Genomic DNA, 17,838 nt, shown 5'->3' with positions numbered 1-17,838 from the left:
ATGTTCTGACATTCACACAGGCATGGGACCTCACGCAGGCTCTGCCAGGTGCAAAGGGAGATGGCAAAGGCTGATATGTTTATGGGAAGACCTTATCTTGTCCTTTCATTATGGAAATGTGACGAAATCGTTTAGCATCGCCAGGCACTCTGTACGCCGTCTTCTCTGTCAGCTTATTTCTGATTCCCCTTGAGCGACAATTCCTCTGTGTGTGTTAGCTCGCGTGTGTGTAAGAATGCTTATGAATGCGAGCGCAGCCTGTGTAGACGTCTGTTTTTGTGTGTGCTCCTTTACACTCAGTCTCAGTAGAACTTCTTGATTTCCCTCATGCCAATTTCTGTTTCTCTCGTTTTATATGTTTTCATGAAATCCCCCCCAGATGGAAATCAGTTACCGTCATGACTGACTGGGAAACAGCTTCAGCCGACACTTCATTATTCACCTCTAGCACCAGCCTCGCCTCTCCGCTCTCCTCGCCTCATTTTTTCTCTCTCGCACACACTTCCTCTCCCTTTCTTCACCCCCGAAGCCCCGGCTGTTGACAAGCAATTTTAAGTGAGCCTAAATTTAAAACTCAGCTGTGTCTTGGGACGCCGATGGGTATCGCAGACGTCCTGAGAAAGGCTTCGTCACAGTGGTTGATGGAGCCCTGGAAAAATGTGTTAGCAGGATAAGTGATGTGTTTTATCTTCCTCATTATCCCTCAGTGAAGAGACATTGGAGGGATGGCTTGGCGGCTAAACACAAGTGTGTGTGTATGTGTGTACGTTCAGTGCTTGCAACTCTGACAACCTTTTGGTGTTCTTCTCAGTGAGTCAGACAGACGAGGTGTCTGTGAGAGTGGGGATGGAGGTTTGGTTGTTCTGGGTACTCCAGTGCCCTGGTTCACAGTGACCGGTGAATCATGATGGCTTTCGAGGAACACATTTAGTTTATAAGAGGTTTTCCATTTTGTGAAGTTCATTTTGTAAATGATGACATAAAATAATTTCGATGGATCATGCTTGATGATGGCTGTTTTTAATGGTGATTTCTTTTTTTTTCTTATATGAAGTCAGAGTCTTCTTTCTTTGGTAATTACTTTGTATACTGTAAAGACATCATATACATTGTCATATGTTGGTAGTGTTACTACCAATGAATCTGGATTGATGTGTCATTTTAATGATCATCCTAAATCATCGATTCAAAGTAAAAACTCCAACACATTGGCTATAGTGAGCGTAGCTAGCATTGTTAGCAGCGCAGCTTCATCAGCAAATATCCTATCACTGTCCAAAAAATCTATCTTAGCTTGTATCTTTGCATTTTTGCCAATATTAACAAAAGGCAGATGTGATTAGTTGTGTAATCAATTAGCCAATTAACAAAAAAACAAATGTACCACAACTAGAGTTATTAAAAGTTTTTTTCCAGCTTTTTTAATGTGAGGATTTGCTTTTTTCCCTTCTCTCTTTGTTTATATTTTAAACTAAACATTTTTTCCAATATAGGCAATTTGAAGACATCTCCGGGGGGTTCTCGGAAATTGCTTTTTCACAAATTTTCGGCAAATAGAAGCCAAAACAAACAACGCTATTCTTAAAAAATAAGTTGGGGAAAGAAACCAGATGGATTGTCAATTAATGAATAATTGAAAATAAATGAAAGTTGCAGCTCTAACAATTTCATTTATTTCCATCACAAACAAAACATTAAAAACAAACCAAAAGTTTTTCCGTGCACTTTCTCATATTCAAGTGTTTTGGGGCCAAACTCCAATGAACTCAGGTTTCATGGGATCTCCCCCCCCGAGTGTTTCTCCATATGCAGTCATCTGACACTGCAGGTCTTGTTTTATGGTTCCCACCGGCAGACAGGCCTTGTGTCATCGTCTGCTGGGTGTTGACCAGGAGAGTAGCGTGATGTGATTTGATATATTAAGGGGGAAACCTGATTTATTCTGCATATGCTTGCTTAAGGGACTAGAGTATATTTTCACTGATGTACTGCATGTCCTCACTGCTGTGGAATTTCCAATATTATCTTATACTTTTCAACCCAAAACAAAAACACAACCCTGTCTCTGTGTTTCCAATTCTCATGTGATCTCAGAATATCAAAACTCATGCTGTGTGGTTTGGGTGACAAGACCAAACAATAAAGGACAAAACCGTGGTGAGGCTATCTCTGAAATGTACTCCTGTCGATTAGCTCGGCTGGGATCCTGTATGGCCCAGTCCCTGCATTACAATGTGTTAGATAGAAAAGGCCAAATCTAGCCTGCTTTTTGGTGCAACTCAATTACTTGCCCTGCACCCCTGGGAAGTCTGCGAATTTCCCCCAAACTAAAAACCCATTTCTCTCTTTTTTATCTCTTTCAGACAAACCTCCTCACTTCACACCGGCCCAGCCTCCTGATGGTAAGTCCTCTGTGGTTTCTTTTCGCTCGCTCCATTGACCCTTTCTGTTTTGGGTTGTACCTGTGAATAATGAACTCAGACGGGCTGATCCCTTCCTTCTGAAGTAGGCCGCTGTCTGTGCCCTGTGTCAGATTTTGCCAATCCACTTTTTGTTTCAACACAGTTGGTATGGCGGGCACGTGGCCAGGTCTGCTCAGGGCTTTGATGTGAGAAGGATCTTTTGATGACTTGATTTGATCTGCTCTGCACGGCTAGTTGGGCTGATGTTCAGTACATGTTACCACAACAGCATTCACATCTGTCTGATAGGGTCTAATAGGATGCCCCCCCCCCACCCCTCCCCCACGTTCCCTGGGTATTCCTCATCACCTTAGGCTCCTGTGGGTTTGTAGGCCAGGAGCGGCATCATCACCTAACCTTGTTAGCCACATGTTCTCATCCTGTCAGACACATATCAATCTTTGCAATGGCTGCTATAGGCTGTTTTTAGTAGTTTTCTGGCTCGGCTTTTAATTATAAAAAGGAACACTTTATTTCCCAAACAGTGGATCTCTGCAAGCTTTAATTGGAGGAAAACAGCTGGTTTTCAAGCTGCTATCATGAATATTTATCAGAGGCAGCGCAGTGTGACAGTGTTTGATAGACTTTGGTGTCGTATTTTTCTTTTTACTGCATTGACAGACAGCAAGGAATGGACTCCTACTAGTTCTGATGGTGTTGTATCAGCCTGCCTGTGTGCATGGTACAAAGCCAGAGGTTTGGATGGAGAAAACAGGCGGAGAAAAATGTTTCTAATGATCCCAGCCGGCCAGCTGATGTCAGGGACAAAAGTCCACAGTGGGGGCTTTCTGAATCTTTTCCCAGTAATTGCTCAATCACTCGCCACATAGGCCAGCCTGTTTGGAAAAGCGGTTTGCAGAAAGATGGCATTTTAAAAAATGTATCAAATTAGAGGTGCTTTATGATGAATGTGATTGTCTGGCAGAATCTGAACAATACAGAACGTTATTCGCAGTTCGATATGAAATGGCTGTGGCGTTTGGCTTCAACAAATAATTGTGCCTTGATTTGAGCATTTGTCACCTCAACACCCGAGGAGTGTGAGAGATGCCTTTTTTTTCTCCTTTTTGCCTCATATCACGAGATACTGGAGATTCAATGAGAAACCGGCTCCGTTTACAGCAGCTATTTGTTTATTTTTTAATGGCAGATGAAATTGACTTGACAAACGATTATATCTCCCAGAGAGGTTTCTATTTGTCTGTTTTCCAATCAAATATTGCCATAAAATATGCTTTCCATTGGGAAAATTTGAAAACAGTGTGCAGGCTTTGAAGCAGCCCATTTCTGTCTTCCATTGAATTTCCCCTTCAAATGAAATAACGCCCTGCTTATCGATTCAGCCACTCATTTCCCAAGTATTAAACTTTTTGCTGTCTGAGGGGCACAGTTTGTTTCCGCACTAGTCAACCATTTAAAAGCTGCTGCTAGCCCTTAATTACAATTCCAATAGTTCTGTAAGCTTAACATCAGCAGCCTTTGCTGCTTTAATATCCCAAGGAAAACAAAAGACAAAGTCTCCAATCAGCGGGTAAGCCTACCCAGTGGGATGTAGTTTCTCTGGGTCATTTCACACTGGTGAGATTAGTGAGAAAATTAGAGTTGGCCCAAAATAAGACAGTAGGCCACTTTTTGGAGACGCATGGTTTTAGTGGTTTAGTGGAGGTGGGTGGGCGATTCAGAAGATGCTGTAGACCAGGAGAGAGCTAATATAGCCCTACTATTAGTCAATGTGCTCCAAAGACCAAAGGCCTTGTTCTACTGAACTTGTCGACAGTGCTCAAGGATGCTCTGCTCCCCAGTACTTCATTACAGGAAATCAGAGGCAGGATACCAGGGAGTTTGCATTTTTAAACAGCCTAATTTGTCTCTGAACTGCCATTGATGAGACATCCTTATTAGCGCTGGGAGATTCTGCTGAAAGTAAAGGAATTTGTTCTTGAAATTAGAGCGAGAGAATACCAGGGTCTCGCTTGGGGAAAATGCAGGATCGGCACAACATAAGCAAATCTCTTAGATGATATTTATGGTGAGTGCCTCCCGCAAATAGCTGACGAATCCTCCCCAATGAATGGCCTATAATCACCAGTCAAAAAAAAGTGACAAAAGTCACAAAGCAGCCTTTAATTAGGCTCGTTCTTTGAAAGCTCCAAAGCAGCAGTTGCTTGGGCTCGGGCCACGCTCATTATTGCCTGTCGTCTCCTGATAATAAGACAGTTGTTATGTGTTTGGAAAAAGCTGGAAGGCTCGGAGTGTTCTCTAGTTTGAGGGATTAGTATTGGACTTTGGAAAGGGAGTCCATTCCGGAAAATGCTTGATGAATGAGGCTCTTGGTGCTTAGCTGTCAGCGTCCACATCCAGAGAAATCATGTTTATGCAGTGGTCAAGGGCATCTGAAGGTGCCAGTGGTATCAGATACCATCCCTGGTAGTTTTTTTTATAAGAGATTTAAGAAGGGATTACTTTTCCAGCTGGGTATTTATGTCTTGTGATTTATGCCAAATCTTGTTGTAATTGGACAAGGACAAAGAATAGACACCCTTCCTCAATTGTGTCTCAAGGGCATTTAGACTGAGAGGAAAACCAGGTGTTGACATCTCTCTGGAGCCATCCTTCAATTTACCCTTTTACAACCTTGGGCGACTAAACACTGGCCAAATAAGATAGAAAATACGCCAGAGACAGGACGTTTATGAGAAACAGAGCGTCAGTTCAGAGGTCTTCTGCAGCTGTAGCCGTCTCCAGCACAGTCTGCCTGGCAGGAGCCCGTTCGCCGTGAATACACCAGTTTCACATTCGTCACTGACAGTGTTCCCCAGAGGATGCTCCTTACTGACAGACTAAATAAACTCCTGGACAGAAATGTGAATTGTTCCAAGATGGTGGGATGCCCAAAAAAAAGACGCCTGCGGGCATACTTGCACTTTGAGAACACTACCTCTAAGAATTCACACAACTCTTTGTCAGCTCTGGGAGAATACAGTAACTAAGCGCTCCACACCCATTACCCCCTTAGATGTGGGGGAAGACACACACACACACACACACACACACACACACACACACACACACACACACACACACACACACACACACACACACACACACACACACACACACACACACACACACACACACACACACACACACACACACTCTCTCTCTCTCCCTCTCACTCTCCCTCTCCCTTCCTCTCTGTCTCTCTCCCTCTCTCTCTCCTGTAATTTATTTCTACCGGAGCCTTTCCCTGTGTTCTTGACAGTAAGCCTTACTCGGAGAGAGGCAGAATTAATTATGGCTCCTCGCCCTATCTTAATTAAATCATTTCACATCATAGATTTCACAGAAGAGAGGCAAAAATATCTACCTCATCTTTTAGCCTGGGCGGGGGCACCGGCTACTCGTATCACGTCAAACTATCAAAGGTTCACTGTTAAGTTTCATCTCCAGGATAAGGATTTCACAGAAGAGTTGTCATGTCCGGCTTTTACCGGAGAGCAGCTTGTTAGCCAACTATTGCAGGGGCTGGAGGGGGGAGGGGGGGAGCTGATGGGGGCAGCCTTGACTGTATCAACAGAAAAGTTTGTTGCCCTTTTTAAAGTACACAGAGCTTTCAAACTGCACAGCTGAACTCTGTATCCTGACCTTGGTTAGGGTGCTCTGTCTGGTTCTGTGTGTGTTGTTATGTGATGCTCAGTTTATTTTCCTCAACTCAGGTAAAACACAATGAAATGAGCCAAGTCTAGTCAACCACCCACCTACAGCCAACCTTGACAGCGTTCACACTCGACTCTGCTTACCAAGTATTGATCTACAAAAATAGGTTAAAAGCTGTCGTCCAAAGAGAGAAAAACAACACTCAGAAAATTCAGTGTGCCCGATCCATTTCCTTTGGATTTCCATGAAACAGTGATTATTGACACAGCTAGCAATGCTTTTAAACGTTCAAAGGGCTGCAGAGTATCTCCCGCCACTTGTTGACACAGGTTATTCCAGGACCTCGGACTTTGTAAGGCTCAGCAGTTGTTTGATGTGGACGGAGAACACCCTGAGCTATCTGCGACTGTGAACAGGAAGATGTCAGCCAGAACCAGATAACCGTGTCGGATTTGTTGCCATCGGGCCTCTCTGCTGTATAGAAACTAGACAGAGGTGTGAGTAGTGAAATTCGGACGTATCGGCTTCAATTCGGCTTTCGCTGCCTCATGAATATACCTCCACGATGATTAAAGCCTCCTTTTAGATGGCAACTTTTTTAATTCATCCAAACTTTTCATCTTTTTCTCACATCAAAGAGGAGATTAAAAACAATAAAAAAAGAGCAATGATGCAAATTTCAGTACACCAGTTGTCTAAAATATAATAGAATGTAGTCGTTTAGACAAAGTATGAGTCTAGTCAAGCTAATTAATAGTTTCTATCTGCTTATCGAAGCCTTTAGTGCTCAGCATGGCTGTGCACGGTTATGGTTGAGAGCCCACCCCCTTATTTCTCAGCCCTTTGTCATATATTGGAAGTAATTAGCTTGCAGAATGGCCCTAATGTCGCTATAAATGAGCTCTCTATGTTCTTCGCATGTTGATGGCGACAGCGACCATTCAGCGCCATTGAAAAGCCCTTGTCATTTATTCCCTCTCATTACTGGCAAGTTACTTCACATCGGGACGCGGTTGTCATTCTGTCCAAATCTGTGATGTGTAGGTGCTAATTTAACTGTTGGGTGACAATGTCAGAAAATAAGCACACAGGGAAGTGTAACCAGTCGGTACAAATTTAATTGTCAGGTTGTTAATTAGAGGGAAATAAGTGGCCTGTCGTGTCGACGTGTTGCCAAACGATATTGCGCTGTGAAATCCCACCATTAGCCAAGTCCTGGATCACAGTTAATGTTTTTTCCTATTATGGGAGTTATCGGAGCGTTCTGCTCTGTGCTGTGCTGACAATATCACCACTGTTATACACAGATACTGTATATGTGGTAGCTTTCTGCAGAGGGGTGCTGTTAGAGTCAGGCATCTGCAGTTCAGTGCTCTCTTGTTCTCTGGCGTGCTGTCAGGCACGCACGCACACACACACACACACACACACACACACACACACACACACACACACACACACACACACACACACACACACACACACACACACACACACACACACACTTGCTGTCTCTTGAACACTTCACCCCATGTTTCTTGTTTTTCTTCACTCAGCTAGAAACATTGTTTACAGATTGCAGTTGAACCTCAGGATGTACACACACACACACACACACACACACACACACACACACACACACACACACACACACACACACACACACACACACACACACACACACACACACTCTCTCTCTCACACTACCGCACATTACAGAACCCAGAACATCCAATTCTACAGTTTGTATCTTCTCTTATCTGTCTGTGTTTTGCTCTGTGAATGTGGGTGTGAATGTGCTCTTTGTTTCTGTGTGTGTGTGTGTGTGTGTGTGTGTGTGTGTGTGTGTGTGTGTGTGTGTGTGTGTGTGTGTGTGTGTGTGTGTGTGTGTGTGTGTGTGTGTGTGTGTGTGTGTGTGTGTTTCTCAGAAGCTCTTACACTGGGAGGGCAGGAAACTATCCCTTCTTTACCAGACACATACATCACAGGGTGAAATTAACTGACCCCCTCCTGTGTATTGTACATTTTTATAGAGTTTTTAGTTTGTTGGTTTGCTTGTCTTTTTAACCAGTATGTTTATGAAAGTTGACACGGCAACCATACAGTATGTGGACCAGTGATGGGCAAGTTACTACCAAAATGTAATACAGTACATATTATTTATTACTGTCTTTTTAAAGTAATAAGTTACATTTCATTATTACTGTCTCTGAACTGTAATTGTGAGTTACTTTGAGTTACTTTCACCAAAAATAACCGCAAAAGTAGGGCTTTAAATGCTAAAATGTAGTTTATTGCAGCTCATTCATTAAAGCTATCTATGGCAGTATGCTGAAATTAAACGTATGATCCGTTTAAGTGGGCTAAATAATATGTGATACCGATAACATGCGTCTCTGTGTGTTATTAATAACATGTTAGTGGAGCCTCTGCACGGCCCTGTAACCTGCTGTATATGAACGAGTCTCTATGGCAACGTTAGCTCACCTTGTCATTGGTGTGTTAACAGGGATTTTGCTGACAAGCTTTCTAAAAGCCGGATATTCCACAGAGAACAGAGGCTGCAGATCTTTAACACTCTGCCACGAGTCTCTGAACTTCTTGGGGTTCAAGCAGCATAGCAGACCCAGAGACAGTGACCTTCTGTTGCTTTGGCCTGCGCTCACTCCTGTCTTTTTCTTTTCTCAGAGCCTGCAGCTCTGCATTGCGAGCAAGCAGCTCTCAATCGCGAATCTGTTTCTGCAGCCCTCTTAACCAATAGTAACCAGGCTTACTGAGTTACTATTCTACCTGCACAATTGTTCCTCTGATGTCGGAATGTCTCGCGATGTTTGCGAATTCTTAGAAACTAAACACATCATTTTGGGTTAAAATGTGTTGTAACTGCATTACTGAGAATTGTAACGGGTATTGTATTACCCAAACTTCAGAAGTAATGCGTTATATTACTGCGTTACAGCAAAAAGTAATACATTACTGTAACTCCATTACATTTGAAACGCGTTATACCCAACACTGATGTGGACCCAGTTCTGGACTCATTCATAGTGTGAAAGCCCCTACATTTCCGTTACTTCCATGCCCTACATTGGATTCATAATCCACTGCACATAGAGTTGCCTCTCCCACCCTGGGAACACACACACACACAGACACTCACACACACACACACACACACACACACACACACACACACACACACACACACACACACACACACACACACACACACACACACACACACACACACACACACACACACACACACACACACACAGTTGGTAGTTCTTTCCCTACATGTGTTTGTCGTCACCCCCCTTAGTTTTGTCTTCCGGACCTGGAAGCTCTGACGTCAACTGCGACCGTGTGTGTGAGTGCATCGCTCCACTGGACACAATTACAACACACAGACACATGGCCCAACAGCATGTCAGTGACACCATTTACATAAGTACAGCATGCTGATTGCTGCCCTCTCACCGGGAGAAAAATGGTACGGATGCAGAGAGCGAGAAAAGGGCAGAAGATACTGAGACAAAGAGAAAAACTCAAGTAAAATTACTGTTATTTCAATATTCCTATTTATACTCAGTGCTAAGTAATACAGCTACTGTGCAGTATACAGCTCCGGAAAAATTGAAGGGACCACTTCTTAAAATATTTATGTCTACATGTATGGCAGCCATTCCAGTGTCTGTTGAATTTCAAAAATTGTCAGTAGTTTATAGAATACAAAAAAATAATTTAAACAATAATTTAACTCAAAGACATACCTACAAGTAATAAAACAAGAGAAAAGGGTAATGCTGAAGTGGTCTCTTAATTTTTTCCCGTGCTGTATACCTTGGCTGGGGGAGTGACAACATACTATATGCTACAGTGTAACACGGAGCCAGCCAGGGGCAGAGTGGAGAGCAGAGCCGCATTATACTGTTTACCGAACTGTCAAAGTCGAAAATAGCATTCATGCATGATCCTGGTGCATTTCTTTAGATTATTCATATGCATATATATATATGTTATGGTCTTGCTGAGTTTGAGATTGCAGTTTTTCCTCTCCACTGGACCTTGGGTTACTCATGTGAGCACATATCAGTCTGAGCCAACACACTGGTGGGATGCAGGAATACGACTTTTGAGCATGCTATGAAGCAGACACCTAAAGCACATACAAGATTTTCCTGATTCTGATTATTATACGTAATGTCAGCATCACTTTTTAATTAGATCCTGAGTTACTTTCAACTAATCAGGACTTTCAAAAAGTCTGAAAACAAGGACTAATTTGGATTGTTATGTTCATATAAATGTACGTTTATACAGGGTTTAATTAGCCTCTTTTGCCAACTGATGATTAACTTCATATGTTATGGTTGCATCTGAAGTTGCAAAGAAACAACTCTTTTTGGGGCAACATCCTTCTAGATAAAGTATTCTATAAATTCATCTTTGAAGATCTTTTCTCTTTCACTCCAAAAGGAAAAAGAACATCTCTCCCAACAAAAAAATAGGATCTGAAAACTCAATAGTCTTATCTGATAAAAGAGGACACTTTTACTGGGAGGGATTTAAAATGACTCACTCATTGAAGTGTGTGAATAGGGTTGCAATTTTTCAGGGAAGAAATATAATTCTGTGACCTTTTGCAAGTGTGGTTGTAACACTCGCTCCAACATCGTACTATCCTGGGAATGGAGTAGTAGTGCAGGAATGAGCCCAGAAATGAGTGAGCATTTGAATTTGTTAGGTACAACAAACATCAACATACCAAACACAGAAACTTATATACAACTCACTCAATATAAAGATATAATAAAATTACAAGAATATTGTAAAACAAAAATACAATTGAGTATAATTAAATTAAAATAGAACAAAAATAATAAAATAGCACAAACATACCTCACCATACCTTAGAAAACAAGTCAAAGGCTTATTGGTGCTGACGTCAAAGTCATATTTCCTCACACACTACCTTGCGATTCTGGAAAAAATGATGTGTTGAAGTGCAGTGGAGATAACCATCCATTCAAATTTTAAATAAAATCCATAACTTATGCGGTCAGCATGAGAGCGCTCTTCTTCCCTGTTGTTGCATTTTCCAACCAATCACAGCGCTCCAGCTGCGATGCGACCGTGTTGCTGACGGAAACAGCTACGTTATCTGAAGGGTCATTATCTGTTTGTTTTTTTAACTGTGTATCTGTCCACTTGTCTCGTCTTTCTGTATGAAGGAGTAGTTGAATGAGGACAAAGAACGTTTTGTGCAGATGAAGGGAATTAATTTTCCTCCCAAGGCTGGCTTTGTGCATATAGTGTTTTGTTCACTCCCCATGTATTTAACTCATCATAACATTACATCGCCCTCAGCTTTTTTTAGCCACACACCTCGGTTCTAGTGAATTGTGTGTGTGTGTGTGTGTGTGTGTGTGTGTGTGTGTGTGTGTGTGTGTGTGTGTGTGTGTGTGTGTGTGTGTGTGTGTGTGTGTGTGTGTGTGTGTGTGTGTGTGTGTGTGTGTGTGTGTGTGTGTGTGTGTGTGTGTGTGTGTGTGTGTGTGTGTGTGTGTGTGTGTGTGTGTGTGTGTGTGTGTGTGTGTGTGTGTGTGTGTGTGTGTGTGTGTGTGTGTGTGTGTGTGTGTGTGTGTGTTTTCCCAGGGCGGGAGAGGCAACTCTATGTGCAGTGGATTATGAATCCAATGTAAGCCATGGAAGTAACGGAAATGTAGGGGCTTTCACACTATGAATGAGTCCAGAACTGGGTCCACATCAGAGTTGGGTATAACGCGTTCGAAAAGTAGTTGCGTTACAGTAATGTATTACTTTTTGCTGTAACGCATTACTTCTGAAGTTTGGGTAATACAATACCCATTACAATTCTCAGTAACACAGTTACAACACATTTTAACCCAAAATGATGTGGTGTTTAGTTTCTAAGAAATCACAAACATCGCGAGACATTCCGACACCAGAGAAATAATTGTGAATAGTAACTCGGTAAGCCTGGTTACTATTGGTTAAGAGGGCTGCAGAAACAGATTCGCGATTGAGAGCTGCTTGTTTGCAATGCAGAGCTGCAGGCTCGTAGAAAAGAAAAACACAGGAGTGTGCGCAGGCCAAAGCAACAGAAGGTAACTTTCTGTGTGTGGGTGTGTGGGTGGGTGTGTCAGTGAGAGAAAACCAATAATGTGCTTAGTATTCCAACAACCTGGCACATCTGCTGCTTGCTCATTTTCATATTCAGAGATTCAAAGAGAATGATAGAAATAGCGAGTATTTGAGGTGTTAAGTTGAGAAAAATATTAATGGAAGATGTGTTTCTTGATTGAACACAGCATAGAAGTGCCAACATGTGTGTTTAACTCTGTAATGTAAACAGGTTTATATTATGTGTAAACACTAACCCACCACATTCAAGCTATAAGATGTGAAAAAAAAGGAAAGTCCGAAGGAAAATGTCATAGGTGTCCATTAATAAGCCAACAGGCGGGCTTATCTGCTCAGTGCTCACTTAGTTCAGCTTGTTTTCCGCCAGAGTCTCATGCATGCCAGTACACTCTGTAACTCCATAATTAGGGGTTGGTATCACTGAAGGCAAACACTGTGTGTACATTTATAACTAGAGGAAACTGCTGCATTTACTGAAATGGAAATGTGGTCCAACCATAACTCAGGGCCAGGGTTAAAGGTCACACTGCAGAAAAAAACACATTTAGAGTAAGTATGTGTAGTATTAAAACGTTATCAATTAAACAGATAACACATTAAGGGAAGGTAAATCGTATTTGGGCATTAAAAAAAAAAAAAGTTTAAAATTTAAGTGAACATTTGAAAAAAATAAATATTTTTTATAATTTTAAAGACAAACCCACTCCATATCACTCCTAGTTTGTAAAAAATTCATACATGAAATTTTTGACGAGCCAGGCAGGATATCATGTTGACTGTGACTTTAATTGTGAAATAATGGCCCTTTTTAAAATGACACAATTTAACCTTTTACCTTCTTTTTTGCTACGTGCTTACATTGTCTTTTCAAAATAAATGTCCATGTTAGGTGAGCTTGACTAGGTTAAGGCAGCAACACATTTGATTTAGGTTTAGAAAAAGATAAGGGTTTGGTTAGAACCGGGGTGTCCAAACTACGGCCCGGGGGCCAAATGCGGCCCGCAGGCCATTTTGAATCGGCCCTCTGCAAATTCTAAAAGTATAATGGAATGTAGCCCACAAATTAAACATTTGCGTATCTTATATTGTACTTCTCAAATATATATGTTATATGTAAAACATTTTCTAACAAATCTTAGTTGACAAAAAAAAGCCCAATAACTTATTTCTGTAACAAGCTTGAAATTGAACCTTCATATTTAATCTTATTGGCAGCAATCTGAGGCTTGTGTTTTAAGGAATGAGCTGCCAACAAAATAAATGAAACCCTAAAGACAGATGGGATGTAGGCTGTTTTTTTCTGAACGCGTTTTCAAGTATCGCGAATTATTCACCTACATTTGATTTGTTTTGCTAACTTATAACTTAACTTTGGAGACAATATTCACCTCTATAAGTGGCCCAGCTCTCCGTATATTTTTCTGTATGTGGCCCTCGGTGAAAAAAGTTTGGACACCCCTGGGTTAGAACAAGTCCCTTTTTGTTATATATTTGTGTATGCTACGTACGTAACAGAAACAATGTGTTTTAAGTAACTTATTTTACTTATACAAATGACAATAACCCAACATAGATTTTTGGTCTTACATTGGTCAGGAACAGTGGGTAAAAATAAATGAGCATTTAGATAAGAGTAAATTTGACCATTTGTTTGTAAATGGGAAATGACGGATTCCTCCTCTGTGTTTTTTTGCTTGACCCCGACTAGCAACTACAAGCCAGAATATCGCAATCTTTTGCTTCAATTATAATTAAAAATGTATTTTAAAAAACGTTTTTCAGTAGTACTGTACTGTGAGAATCCTAATTCATTAGGTAATAATACAGTGAAGTGTGTTTTTGACCTTATTTGTACACCTGAAGCGTACACACACCGGCACAGCTCAGTGTTTTATTTATGTGTTTTATTTATTTGCACTATATATACATTATACAGTCTATAGTCCTGCTTTATATATGGTTGAATGGGTTGTGTATCAAATGACTGCAACGCCTTTAAAGTCAGTCAGTCGTATCCCCCCCCCACACAAGCTTTTAACACATGCTACACACATGTGGAATTTCATTGAAAGTGAGCTCACGTCTCACACACACACACACACACACACACACACACACACACACACACACACACACACACACACACACACACACACACACACACACACACACACACACAGAAACAAGGCACTCAGTGTGAGTCTCTCCACATGTGATGTGTATTGGCTGTGACATTTCCCACTGGAGTCAGCAGCTCTCATCTCCAACAGCTGTCTGCTGTCACTATACTGGAGAAACTTCTTTGCACAGTAACAAGTTACTAAGATTAAGATTCCCGGTGTGAAAGTCTGTCATTATGGCTGTTACATTTTCCCATCATTTTAGTATCTTTTTGACTATTATTTTTACAGAATTAAGGGTCAGATTGCTTGCTTGATTCAAGGACATGATTGTAACTGAGAGCACTTGAGAGTCTTTATTTTTTGCTATTGCCTGATAGCTTTAATTAGTGTTCAGCTGGCTGAATTAATGTTTGAGGGAAAAAAACTTCACACTTAAACTGTTTTTTTAAATTTGCAGTGTGATTTCCTTTTTGTTAATCCCCCTGCTCTCCGTCTCCTCTCTACTCGACTCCTGCTAACACACAAACACATTCCTCTCAAACAAAACCCTGAACAAAAAGTAAAATCCCAAGCTTCACACACATAAATAAGCACCAGCAGTAGGATCAACTTACCAGGTGTGTTTAAATCTGCAGGAAATGTTAAATACACGTGTGTCGGTTCTAGTGAATTGTGTGTGTGTGTGTGTGTGTGTGTGTGTGTGTAATTCAGTCCATTAGTCGCGGATGTAGCTCATGCACGGTAGTTGGAAGGAGGAAATGGAGGCACAAGCGGAACTCCCGCTGTTGGAGGAAGTAACTGTAACTCACAAGCTTTATGGAAGTATGAAAGAAGAGAATAGGCTCACTAGAGAGATTATTAAACCGCAGTTGCCAACCCGCAGGTCAGGACCCTCACAGATGGTCAAGAGATGAGTACCTGTGCAGCAAGTGGAAGCAGATGAGTCGGAAATAAATAAGAGGAAAGAGGGGGACCTAGAAAAAAAAGATGTAGAAGGTAAAGAAAGAAATAAGAGTGCATCGCAGGGTGGTCAAAAACTGAAATAGAAGCACCTCCATCCTCCTGCATACTGAGAATATTAAGTTATCATCGTTCAGAAATTCATTGAAAATCACTTTCTATTTAACTCCCTTTCCCATTTCCTCCCCCCTGTTCCTTCGTCTCCCTGAAATCCCTTCCACTTTGCACTGGCGCTGAGGCCGTGTCAGCCTGGGGGCAGGGCTTAGCACCTTTAGTGTGTGTGAGAGAGAGAGAAAGTGTGTGTTGTGAGAATTAAAACAGGGTGCTCCAATTGGATAGAAAGCACTTTTTTCCCCCACAATGCATTACTCTATCAGTATCTCAGCTGCTTGCCTCTCTAACATATCAAATCATTGAATGGCTTTCCTAATAAAAGATCAAAATCATCCCGATCAAGCCAATAAATCTATCTTTTCGGAGCTCAAATCTGCACCCTAGAGTGAATGGTCATATTTTCTCAGCTGGACTTAAACGCAGCATGTGGTCACCGCAATCACACCCATGAGGGTCAGCGTTTCATTCACCAAGCCTTGTAACACACATCAACCCCTGAGAGGCAATACTTTCGGTCTTGTTCAAAATGAGAATTTTATGTGGCAGCAGAAGCGCCAAAGGGAGGGAAAGAAACCGAGAATGTGCAATTACCTCAGCGCCATGCTGGGTTCATCTGATGCTGCGCTTCGATTCAATCACTTCCCCCACCTCCCGACCAGTTCCATTATAGCTGAGAGGAACAGGGATTGGTTTGGGCGATGATGTGAAGCTTCCTAATTTTTGTCTTTCAATCAGATAACAGAGTTTTTGGAGAGATTTTTCTTCTCCTCATCCATCCCGTCTGGAGAGGCCCTGAACCGGAGCTGTTAAGGACAGTTCATAGTTTTGTCAGGCGGCCGCACAGGTTAGCTTGCTATAGAGAGGCAGGGGCAGATGGCAGCCAACACACACACACACACACACACACACACACACACACACACACACACACACACACACACACACACACACACACACACACACACACACACACACACACACACACACACATTCTCCATTCCTGGGGGCAGTGTTAGATTGGTCACAGTAGTCCTCCTGCAAAAGATGAGATATGGTGTTGGAGATAAGAGGTGGCTAGCTTCAGGGACTCCATACACACGAACAAACACATACACACACATGTTTTCATTATTATGCATCAGCACACCCTCTAGCCAATGCAGGTAAACAAACAGGGATTGGTGTTTGTCAAAGGATGCGCCATAAAGCCACCTCAAGCACGAGAGGATATCTAGGCTTTCCCTGCTGCTTATTGACCAAATACAATTTCTATGCAAACTCAACGCAGCTGAAAATGGACTTCTTGCTGCATACACTAGCACATTTGGGGTAAACAGTGATACATGGTGAATTATGTTCCCATCCAGATAAAGGTTCAGGGGATCTGCAGTAGTCTTCGGAGGGATCTCACTAAGTCCCCGCAAAGTTAAATTTTGCAAACAGACATGCATATTTAACTAACTTCGATGCAGCTTTCAGGGAAGTTTTTAAATATTTCAAAAGTCGCAATCTGCAACGTTCGCTCATGATCTTATCTTGTGTTTTTCCTCCTGCTGTGTCTCCAGCCCATTGATTTAACTCTGTGAATCATACAGTGTGCAGAGGTTTTAAATGCGCTGTACTAAACTCCAGGGGGAAGTCTTTTGTCACACAGGACGTGATGTTCTTAACATGCAGCTAATAGGAAGAGCTGGGGGGTTTGTACTGAGTGAGTTTAAATGTTCTACTATAGATTCAGGAAATGACGGCATCTGATTAAAAAAAAAAATGCCTTCTTTTAAACTATAATCCTTTAGATTTTCAATATGTAAAAGCCTATTTGTGCCTATTCTAGTATACAATAATTGTTCATCTATAGCCATCTAAAATACTATAACTATTCCTCTCGGTTTATTCTTTTCTATTTCTGACAAAGTAGCCGCTACCCCATCGGTCAATGCATGTGTAATTCATAACGGAACTCTTGGACCTCTATTATTACTATTATTAAACTCTTCGTACTGTTGAAGTGAACTGCAGTGTGCAGTGATTTGTCCCTATGAGCAGCTCCTTTCACAATAGACAGTAATTTGACCCATTGCTCATAATGATTATGCTTTTATGATTATATGTTGGAGGAGAGGAATTAACTGGAGAGAACTTGGCAAACAGTTTGAGCCTTATTTAAAGTTTTGGTATTTTCAGAAAGCCCAACTTCCTTTTGAATCCCGTCTCCTTCAGGATCCAGGCCTGTTCTATCACTGAACACATTATGCTAATGGCGAGAGTCAAGGCCCTGTCAAAGAGCAGAGGCTGCTTTTAGACGGAGCGTTCAGGTTCATCAAGTTTTAATGAGCAAGGAGAGAAATCAGCAGAGA

The 17,838-nt window shown here is 41.7% G+C and overlaps 1 protein-coding gene across 2 annotated transcripts in view; it reads left to right on the top strand.

The window, feature by feature from the left end:
• agrn (agrin) overlaps positions 1-17,838 on the top strand; it is a 239,651-nt gene that overhangs the window by 89,309 nt on the left and 132,504 nt on the right. For both annotated transcript variants that reach the window (XM_063885698.1, XM_063885707.1), the window contains one exon: positions 2,364-2,402. In XM_063885698.1, the coding sequence (XP_063741768.1) occupies positions 2,364-2,402 (39 nt within the window). The remainder of the gene's footprint in view (positions 1-2,363; positions 2,403-17,838) is intronic.

Source organism: Eleginops maclovinus, chromosome 1, assembly GCF_036324505.1.
Source record: "Eleginops maclovinus isolate JMC-PN-2008 ecotype Puerto Natales chromosome 1, JC_Emac_rtc_rv5, whole genome shotgun sequence".
Lineage (NCBI taxonomy): Eukaryota > Metazoa > Chordata > Actinopteri > Perciformes > Eleginopidae > Eleginops > Eleginops maclovinus.
This window is presented reverse-complemented; position numbering and strand designations above follow the sequence as displayed.